Genomic DNA, 10,897 nt, shown 5'->3' with positions numbered 1-10,897 from the left:
ACAAAATGTAGAGACCACATACAGACATCTGCCCACTAGAGAAACACTACCTTTTGCGCACTACTTGCCATGAATGGGACTCTGTTTTCTAAATTGGTGAATACCAATTCAGTCGTGTTTTAAGAGGTTTTACAACTGGTTTTGATAATTAGCGATTATAAAAGTTCCCTCAGCTTTTCCGCAATGCTCAAACTTACTAAACTAACCAGTTTAAATCGGTATAAACGGGAATCACTAAGCTCCCATGCCAAATTGTTTCAGTGTCTGCGCTCGTGTCACGTGGTGGTGTAGCCCCGAGTTAGCACATCAGGATGGCTAGGTTCCACTGTCTCACCCTTCGAAAGACGCTCCTCTCCGTTTTCTTTCTTCAAACACACGGCTGGGGTACAGTGGCCGCTCTAGCCCGGCCGTGGCCGATGCTGCTGTGTTCGGGGTGCCACCCCCGCGAAATCCAGGTAACGGCTGGCAAAATCTCTGGTTTCACTCTTTGCAGAGCCATGTGTGTTAATTCAAGTGACATCGCATGGGAAATTGCCGTGGGTGTAGTTTAAAGCTTTGCTTTCCGACCACCTTCACAGCGTGGATTGGAGCCATTTTTTTTTTTTTTCATGACAAGTAATGATGTATGCCTAGCTCTAAGCGAAAATTTGTGTGTACATCAGAGCATCGTCATCACAACCTTCACCTTGTTACAAAGAGCAGAATCAAGGGTAGTAATTAGGATTCAACACCTTGTGAAAAACATTGGTGGGTCTACGAAATGCCCGTGCTGAGATCATCCCTGTCACCATAGTGGATGGTGGAAGACGAGTAGGCAACAGAGTAGATTGGCACACTGCTGTTGTTCATGAGGGAAGTCCCTCTATTCAGAGCACACCATTTATTCTTCGGGTTAGTGAGGAGGGGTTCGAAGAGCAGTGCACAAGTGTCTATTCACATTTGGAACTTTATAACTAAAAGAAGAGGTGTGGCTAGTTTCTAGATCTAGGGCTACAGCCAGTGTCAGTTTGCTGGTCCTCTGTTCTCTGCCAAGTTGAACCACGAGTGTCTCACCTGAATGGCCGGAATGGTAAAACGCCCGTGGGGTCCTGCATTTGATCCTCACCAGTGTACAGGCACTAAGTAAGTCTCTCTTTTCATCCAATGTTTAGGCCTCTTACTGTGCAGGCACACACATGTCCTTGCGTTGCTGAAAATATCAAACACAAAAGACTGGTGGACTGAATAAACGAAAACACTACTGCTTTTTTGTGAGAGCAGACTTTACTATATATGTTGAATATTTGGGTACCGGGGAGACGAATGTATATACACACTATGGACAAATACAGACTCAACAGCACAGAGCACTCGGGCTGTCACGCACGTCCAGGTTCTGGCGCACTAGGTGGGTAATGTCGTCCAAGACCTGCCCGCCGTGTGTTCCTCCCACCAAGTCGCCCAGACACCTGCAGCGCTGTTCAGGGTCCAGTTTCTCCGTCAGCACAAACCACAGGGCGGCGCGGCGAAAGCCAGTCATGCCGAGCTCTAGCGCCCGGCTGTACACATCACAGACGCTGTCCAGGGTGAGCTTCTGCCTCACCCGGATCTCGGTTTGCCGCTGCAAGTTTGGAAGGAGCAGCAGGTCGCACAGACCCAGGACGTCCAGCTGCACATTCACCGGCACGTCGCTGCCCATGAACGTGCACGTTTCGAAGTTGCACCCGTGCAAAAAGTGCATCACAATGCTCAGCGGCGTATGGTCAGCACTGCGAAACATGATCACTGTCTGCCCCTTTTCAACGAAATAGCCATCAAGCATTGTTTTGAAGTAATCGTTAGTTTCACTCAGCCGGTGCCTGTTTCCCGTGACCCGGCTCCCGTCGTCCACTTGCAGCTGGACATCCATTTTGAAGGCCTGCAGGCAGCAGGCGTTGCTCATCCCCGAAGCGGCCACTGTGGCTGCTGCCTGCCCTTTGGGCTTGTCCGATATGGACGTGCAGAGCGCCTTGAGGCTGTCCACTGCTTGGCGGAAGTTGTCCATTGCCGCATCGCCCTTGCTCTCTTCCAGGATGTCTAGCAGAATGTCCAGCCCCGAGCAGTCGAACAGCAGCTGGCGCAGAATAGATTTATCACTGCAAGTGTCATAAACATGCATGAATTTAGTCAAGCGGTGCAAGTAAGAGGCCACAAAATGCAAAAAAGGCTGAACAACTTTTCGTTTTTACTGAAAGGTCACACGTTCCATAGCTCTCTCGGCTTCAGTTCCAATCGTCAATGATGCCTTGTGTGTTGAGAAATAAACAGAGCTGGAATTTTTCTCTGCTGTTTTCCTCTAATTTTTTGTGACACTTAACAGCACATCACAAAACACCCAGCGAAAAACTGGGTACCCCCCCACACCCCTCTAGACATTCCTTAGGGAGCTCCAACACAAAAGCTCCAACACAACTTATTACACAGATACACTTCATGTCACAATAATGCCACAACATTAGAATTTCGAACATCATCTACACTTCGCTCTCTTTTTTGTCTTTCTTTTTTTTATATATAATGGTGCAAAATGCATGATGGATAGCACAGGGAGCTAAGTAAGCTACAACCCAACATCAACTTTTAAAGGCGTTCTCAAATACCCTCCGTTGACACATGGATGTACATGTAATGAAATAATGCAATGTATTAGCAATCATCTCCTGGAAGAATTTTGTTAAAGCAATGAGTATTAGCTGAGAAATTGCAAATCAAAAACCCCTCACTGTCATCTCAGTGTGTTTCCTTCTCTTCTCACTATTCTTGCTGTTGATGGCATGCAAGTGTTCCCTCCCATGATGCTTTTCTCCTCAGAAGTGGCGCTCCCAGCCATTTCCCATTTTGTGTTCTCATGAGTGCACGGTGCGGAGGCTGCTATCGGCGGCACGTCAAAACAACAGTTTAAAAGCGGTGGAGAACTCGTGATGAGGAATGCACCGGTTAGGAATGCTTTATCGGCCGCATGGGGAAGATGATACATGTCTTGTTCTCTTTCACTCAGCGCTAGCACTGCTTATCTGAAAAGCACCGTCTCGCATATCACCCCGCTGATGCGGAGCCTTGTTTGCAGTGTTGCGATAATTCCTGCCAGCGGCATGTCAAAAAGACATTTGAAAGCAGCAGAGAACCCGTGGAAAAAACACGCCAGTTCAGACCGCTTCATCGGTCGCGATGAACAGCCTTCCTTGGAAGTCACAGAGCAAACCAGCGGCGCGCTCAAGCAGGGTGCACACGTGTTTTGACAAGCTGCACCCATACCTTGTTACAAGAAGCGTGGTAGGAGAGTAGAAAAATGTAAATGTAGACGAACACAACAGCGTGTAAGCGCGCTGCAGGAAGCACTAATTAACCGCAAATGCCACCGCAACCCACCAATGCTGAGCAGACGATGCTTCTCTCTGCCGGAACGTGAAAAAAAAGCCGTAGAATTGCAGGATCTCTGTTTCGTGACGCACATGGGAGGATCCATGATGTACATGGGCTCTGACAATTAAGCGTCCAAAAACACGTAGGGAAGAGTGGGAAAGGTGGACAAACTTTGCGATGAAAGGTGTGAGCTTTCAACTGCACATAAAAAAGTTATACCTGGCACAGAGGATGTTGACCCCCTAACCCAACGACTGCGCTTGTTCATTTAGTGCGCTTAAAACGCCTTTCCGGAACCCTTTAAATAAGTACAGTGATGCACAACAACACATGACACTTATGCTGCAATGGCCATCATTCCAAAACCGTAAAAACAGTGCTCACCAGACCACGTAAGGCAGTGTGAGGCAGCAGCAGTGCTGGAGCTTTTTGCCCTCGGTCAGCAAGCAGTGGGCAAGGACACCACTGCCATAGCCCGACTCCGCCACACGGGTCAGATTGGCCAGCCAGCGCTTGCAGAGGTCTCCGAACTGGCGACAGTGCTGGCAGCCATCCAAACTGCAGGGTGCCATGGCCTCTACCAACTTGAGGACATTGCCCTTGCACACAATGTCCTCAAAGGAATGAACATCGGCCGTTATCCTGTTCATGAGTTGGCCTGCCCTCTGTAACGGGTCAGGGATGTGGTGCAAGTAGCACAGCAATGCATCAAACAGGCCAGTGTCTGCCAGCCTGTACTCTGGCATGTCCTGCACAGAAAATACTGACATGATCTTGAACATGCCGTCAAGCAGGGCCTCTTCGGCGTCCTTATAAACTGGTGGAATAGTCTCCGATGTGGTGCGACGGCGGCAGCGCTTGGCACGCAAGGGGGCGCATATTTTCCCAACTATGTCTTCGCACATCGAAGAACGTTTCCGCCTGATAAACCCAGTCTTCTTTGGGCTGCCATCACTGGCCAGCTCCATATTCTCAGCCCGAGACAAACCAGCCGACTGTTCCGAATTGGTCTCGTCATCGGAGCAAACAGGTGAAAAGCTCCGAAAAGGCCTGGGAGAACACACCGTCACTGGCGAATCGCAGCGTGGGGAACTGCTGGGCGACCAGCAGCCGCTGTCCGTCGACTGTGGACTCCACCTTCCAGAGAGCAGGGGCGGCGACGCCGGCCGCCTCGTCTGGTCGGGCGACTGTGGGCTGCACACACCGCTCTGGTAGCCAACATCTGTGCAGAGGCTCTCGCTGTCCACAGCTGAATCCTGGCCCCGGATTTCCTGGTAACTCGGGCTGTGTATACAGAAGGGAGCCTGTGCAACTGTGTCATCGAGCTCAGAGTCCACGTCCTCGCTCACGGCCTGACGGGCAGCCTCATCATTGTCCACTACTTCGTTCCTGGTTTCAGACACTGTGCCTTCGTCACCCTGCCCGTGGTCCACAGGCCCATCATGCGTGTCTTGCAAGGGTGCAAGTGCCACGGTCCCGTGTTCATTGATGGGGTCCCCTGCATTATCCTCATTCTCTTTCGTGGTGCATACAACGGTTGCGCTCACCGTTTCAGTGGCCTGCTTTAAAGAACAATCAGTTAGAAGTTCACCTCCCTGTTTCACGAGGTCAGTGGAAACACCTTCTTCGGGATCCGCTGAGACGTGCATCTCTTCCAGCCCACTGGCTGCTTCCGCTGGGGACTCTGGCTTAGCGGGGGCATGTTGGTCCTTCTTGTGTGCACTCGTGTATTCCCTAATGTGCTCTAAAAGATTGGGAACCAGCTTCAGATGCCACAGCACTGCGAGACTTGGTTCATCGTAACGGAATTGCAGGATTGCGCACACTGCACACGGCCACAGTTCTTTCCTGCTCCTGTCTTCCAGAGCTTTCACAAGCAGGGCGAGGCCACCAGCTGTTCGGATTCTCACTCGGTTCACAGATTCCTGGCTGTAGCGGCACAGAGTTGAGAAGAGGGTCTCGTAACCTGGGAGAAGACAAGTATTAAAAAGCAAAGGGTAAAGGAGAAGTATGTATTAAAAAGGGAAGCCAGGCATACACACCCCATTCTACAACTGAAGAGAAGAGCCCCCTTACTTGGTTTGTGCAATTTGTAGTCATTCAAGTGGCTGATCAAAGTAGGCACCACATGAACAGCTCCAAGGTCTGGTCGCACTTCTCCCACGACTGAAAGGTTCACCACGGTTGCAAAGGTCGACTCCAGAACTGCACTGTCCGATGTTTGCAGAAGTGCTTCCAGGGACTTGAACGCTTCAGCATCCCTGATCTGGGGGCCACGTTAAAGGTAAGCGGTAAGTGGGAAACAGAGCAGAATCCATTTTCTTCATTGCTCTCTACTGTTTTCTGAACAAATCTCGTTTTTATTTCTGGATCTACATTTTATGTTGTCTAGAGGCAAAACCGCATTCAATGTGGTAGCAGCTGAAGTCATAGTACTGGGGCACAAGTCGAGTTTAAGCTTAAGCACTGCTCACACAGCGAACTTAAACTGGTTTTCAATGCACAGAAAACACATGTAGCATAAGTTTCCAATGATTGCGTCTAAAAAAACATGGGCTTATGCCTCTATATTTCTCTGCTGATAACAGTGGCTAGTAAGCATAAAACTGTACCTCACTCAGCCCTTCTTTCTTTCATAAAACTTCATCGCGCGATAACAATGCGACCGAGAAGTAAATGCCCACCAAAAAATAAAAATAGAAACAGTGGCCGAAAATTCTAGGTAATTTACCAATGAAATGCATTAGCATATGCGTGCACAGATGTATTTTACAGTTCTGTCATTGTTCTTACCTCTGGCCATAATTTTTATGTGACTTCCCACAAATACGTTTCAGCTGAATTAATTCACGCTGTTGTTCAAGCGAACACATTTATGATAACATATTGCTTCCGCTTCTATCAGAGTGCTTTTCGAGTGGTAAACAGAAGCGGTCTTCACATACTAAAGTGGTTATGCAACGTAAATCGCGAGTGTTTCGTTGTACAGCATAAAGGTGCATCCCAGTCAAGGTACACAGCACTTCCCTCGCCCCGGCACTTAAGGGTAAATGTAGTGTTTACGCTTTGGTGGCAATGCAATGACTGATTCTGTACAATCTGAATATGAAAAGCCCATTCACTGGTGCACGTCGTCTCCATGTGATGAGCCGGTTTCGTTCAAGACGAAAATTGAGGTGTACACTTAATGGCACACATCACATAATAAATGAGCTGTCACCTGGGCACATCTGCAACTGAGCCCTCACACGCCAATGTGTCCTCTGGGGACAAGCACAGATTCTTTATCTAAGGCAAAAGGCTGCAAGTCATGGATAGCTGCGGGACAAGGCTGGCACGCGTGTTCATTGTTCCTGACTGGGAAATCGAAGCAGCACATTCTACTCCTGTGGCTAAAGCGGCACCTTTTGGGAAAGACACGGCGGAAATGAGAAAAGCATTCGTGGAAACGCTAAAGCCCTTTCCCTGCAATTTAACGCCAACTGTGGGCTTTGGGGCAACGGCTGAGCTGGCCAATAACTCTGTGATCTGGGAACACCTACAGTACCTGCAGGGCACACTCTGGACTGCAGGCCTGGGTCAGCGAAGCCAGTGCTTGGACAGCCGGTTTCTGAAGAGACTCGGTTGACAAGAATTTCGCAGTAACGGCTGGAGCCTTGTGGCCGATAAGGTCTTCACGGCATTCAGGAGTGTTTGCCAGGATCCTGCAAGTGGACGAGTTAAACAGTGACACGTTCGTAAGCGTGTACGATCGCTCAACCTTGTCCACTTACCTAACTGCGCGCAACGCCGTCGTTTGGCAGTCGCAGGAGCTCGACGAAGACAGAAATGAGACAACGTGCTCAAGCGCTTTGCAGCGGCGAACCTCCCTGGCCCCTCGAGTGGTGGCAGCAATATTCGCCAGCCCTCGGCAAGCTCGGTTTCGCGTACTTTCCTTCTCGATGCACGACAGGATTCTCACTGAAAGACAAGCTTACGCTCAAACATTCCCGCACCAAGAGGCCGCGAACACAAAAGGAAACAGAAAAATTTGTGCGTCTTACCAAAACTTCGGATACCGCTGCTTTTTATGACCTGAAAAGGCGAAAGCACACAAAATGTCAGCAAGGTGCAACACGACTACGGCGCGGCTAGCTACTGAGACATTTTCATACCTCTTCACGTACGGTATTATCCACGCAGCAGTTGGCAAGTATGCTCGAGCATATATCCGTGTATTTTGGCTTTTCCAGAAGCTCAAGCAAGGCAGACGTGCCTCCAAGAGAATTAAATTTCGGAACAGAGGCGGGGTCCTTTCTGCAGATTTTGCTCAATTCCACGAGCGCGTTAAACGCAGTCGAAAAGGAACCCGAATAAACTTTTGCAATAAGGTCTTTAAGCGCATTCTCTGGACTCATAATAGGCTCAAGTAATCGAACTAGTTTATATCACTTTCGTTCTTTTCATCTAATATTTGCGACGACGATAAAGCACAGTTACGGTTACACAATGTTGTAAGCTTCTCAACATTTCGGTACCGATTTCGGTCGGAACCACAAACTGGCAGTATTAGAAATCAACATTTTAAGTAAATAAAAAGTTGTCAAAATTTATAAAATGTATTTACTTGTATTTTAATTTGCTTGTCTAAAGCCCAAAGTTGTTTTTTTAGTTCTAAATGACGGCAGCTAAACTGCGGCGGCAGAAGCGTTGGCGTTTTCGCGCTTCCCGTGTCTTGCGCTTTTTCAAAAAAAGCGCGTGTTTTGAAAGCACATTTTTCAAATGTTTATGGATTTTTTGCAAACTGATTGTGTCGGCAGGGCGCATCGCGAGCATTGGAGAAACAGGAGGCTGCCAGTGGTCTATTTTCGGAACACACGTTGCCTCTTTTATAAATTACTAATGCAGTGTACTTAATTTACGGCACGGCCCTTCTACCCAACACGCTACAAGCTACTCTTAAATACAGAAAAAGACAGCATCACTTTCTCATCAAATTGAAAACAGTTGCCCCAAACTCTCCGAATAAAAATTTGCGAGACGTGCATTTAACGTACAAGCCGGCACAGATAAGTATACAGGGATGACCCTAAACTCGTCATTTCACTGGGCCATCTCTCTTATTGAAGAACTCCAATAAAAGCAAGGAGATTTTTCTTAAATAGGGAAATTTAACGTCTAATATATTTCAATGTTTTTGTTGCCATTTTTTTAACGCGCTTAAATTGGGACTGCTTTTTCGTACTCCGTAGTACAGTGACTATACTTCACTGTATACTTCGTAGCATTAATCGACATAATTCAGAATAGAGCCTTAAAAGACCCATGCAGACAAAATACAAGTTTGCTTTAATTGAAACATTTGGTGTTTTATAGCGCCCCAAGCAGCAATCGATTTATTCATTGAGAAATAAATCAATTTAAGTTAAAATTTTGATTCTCCCGCCAAATCGTGTGTTTCAGGACATCTGCGATGACGTAACCAGGGCAGGTATTCAAGCAAAGGTGAGTACTCTGTTTAGTCTGCAGTGGACTCCGGAACGCCTTGTTTACCATCAATCCTCCTCAATCCTCCGTCAGTCCACCATACTGTGCAAGACCGCTGTCCGCCTTGGCTTTGTTTCTGACCGTATCTGCACCTGGCTTGTTTTTGTTACAATAGGTAGTAATCGTAGTCGCTTTCGCCAATCGGCCAGTGTCATGTGAGAAAACCCCAAAGCACAGAGTTTCTATCTAGCTTACCCAGAGTGGAACCTAGCTGGCGCTAGTGTCAGCATGATTCTGCGAAAGCGCTCCATGGGTGTCGCTATAGTACAGTGTACTGTAAGGTCCCTTGTACTAAAGTGAAATTTACTTGTACTGTAAGGAGCCGAGTCTGGGGCAGTTCATTTCATGTCCGTTTCACAGTTATCCGTTTCGAGCGAGCCCTGATTGGCTGAAAGCGGGCGTCCAGGTGTGACGCAGCACAAGCCAGGCGATATCATTGGTCAGAGGCCTGGCAAAGGGACATTTTCGAAACGGACAAAGTCAGCATTACGCCCCTGGTCAGTTTCCACTCGTGGGTCTCTGTGCTCGGGAGGCTGCTGCGTCACTGGGATTCCATTCGCCAACGCGGCCCTGAGCGCGCACACGCAGCCCGTGGGAAGAGACGTCCTCGAGGCTTCGCCCACACCTCGCCTGCAGCCACGGAGCGAAGGGCCCCGCCGAGCGGAATTGCTTCCAAGCGCGCGCGGCCGGCTGCTGCTACTGAAAGCGAAGGTTCGCCCAGGCCAGAAACAAACAAGACTTGTCAGCCTCGGCTGGAAGACGCGTCTTCATTAAGCGTGCTCCCAAGAAGTGCTGACTGACGGAGGCGGCCTGGTTGGTACTATGAGGCCAATAAAACATTGTGAGGTGTCAAGAATAGCGAAGGCCCGGAGAAAAAAATGAGCTCGGGGTGAGTTTCTTCATCCTCGAAGAGGTAGCAGAACATGTGGGAGAAGGGTCACAATCCTTGTAACCAAGCGAACAGAGACAGCATACACGCACGGGACTTCCAATATAATGTTGAGGCTGTTTGCAGTTTCTACGAGGAGGTCGAATCGGCAATAAATAAGGTAAAAGCAAAGTGAATGCTAGTGAGGGAGGGCTAACATAAAAGTATAAACGAAGCAAGTAAGCGAACATGCAGTGGGAATAATACACGAATAGGCAGTCGAAATAACCGAGGGGAACACCGGTTGGATTTGAAAAAAAGAATTAACCAGAAGAAAATAAATACAATTTTGCGCAAGCGAGAGAATATAAAATGGGCATGAAAAACCTCAATGTAAAGACGGACAGCAGAATAGCAGAATAGCGTGCTAAGCGCCTCTACTATGAAAATGAAATATCTAAGAACGGTAATGACTGCAGAGAAAATTGGCAGTTAATTAAACAGTTTCTCAATAGCGATGACAACCAACCCTCTTTGAAGAAAATAACAAAAAATGGCAACACCTACACTGATGCTAGTGATATAGCGAATGCGTTTAGTGACCATTTTGGTGATCCTGCTCACTCGCAAACAGGTGTGCCCTTGCTTCCTGTACCGCGTTGTGATCGGTCTTTCTATTTGTTCCCCACATCGGCAGATGAAGTTTTTCAGCTCATTTCATCGCTAAAAACAACTGGCACAGGATTAGATTCCATTCATCCTTCCAGAATAAAACTAACATCGAAAGAACTATCCCTCATTCTAGCATAAATTATCAACAAACTCGCTTAATAAAGGAAGAATAACCCCCGTTTGCGAACCTGTCTTGCACCTGTTGAGAAGCAGAGCGCAGGAGTTATAGAAAAAAAATGTGCATAGCTTGCACTATTGGTGCAAGGCTGTGGTCAACAGCGGAGCTTGTGCGCTCTTCCTGGTAAGCTGCTCCTCCTTCGGGCGTCCGAACTTTCTTCGATCTTCCCATGGCAGGAGCAGAAGGCGAGAGGTCTGTCGCCGCGCCGGCTGTACCGAGCTTTTACTGGCCTGCGACGTCAAGGCAAAGCTCCGCCTTCACATTTGTCGTCC

The 10,897-nt window shown here is 48.2% G+C and overlaps 1 protein-coding gene across 1 annotated transcript; it reads right to left on the bottom strand.

Annotated features, from left to right (window-relative positions):
* Positions 1-1,244: 1,244 nt before the first annotated feature.
* Positions 1,245-7,893, bottom strand: LOC144144371 (uncharacterized). The gene is made up of 7 exons (XM_077675788.1): positions 7,536-7,893; positions 7,425-7,455; positions 7,155-7,341; positions 6,929-7,085; positions 5,458-5,647; positions 3,766-5,347; positions 1,245-2,114 (listed from the first exon to the last, which is right to left on the bottom strand). The coding sequence occupies exons 1-7, from the start codon at positions 7,776-7,778 to the stop codon at positions 1,334-1,336; spliced, it is 3,171 nt and encodes a 1,056-aa protein (XP_077531914.1). The 5' UTR covers positions 7,779-7,893; the 3' UTR covers positions 1,245-1,333.
* Between the last annotated feature and the right edge of the window lie 3,004 nt (positions 7,894-10,897).

Source organism: Haemaphysalis longicornis, unplaced genomic scaffold (genome assembly GCF_048455015.1).
Source record: "Haemaphysalis longicornis isolate Haplotype H1 unplaced genomic scaffold, Haemaphysalis longicornis Haplotype H1 scaffold_7, whole genome shotgun sequence".
NCBI classification, from domain to species: domain Eukaryota; kingdom Metazoa; phylum Arthropoda; class Arachnida; order Ixodida; family Ixodidae; genus Haemaphysalis; species Haemaphysalis longicornis.
Note: the sequence above shows the minus strand (reverse complement) of the source record. Positions and strands in the feature narration are given on the sequence as shown.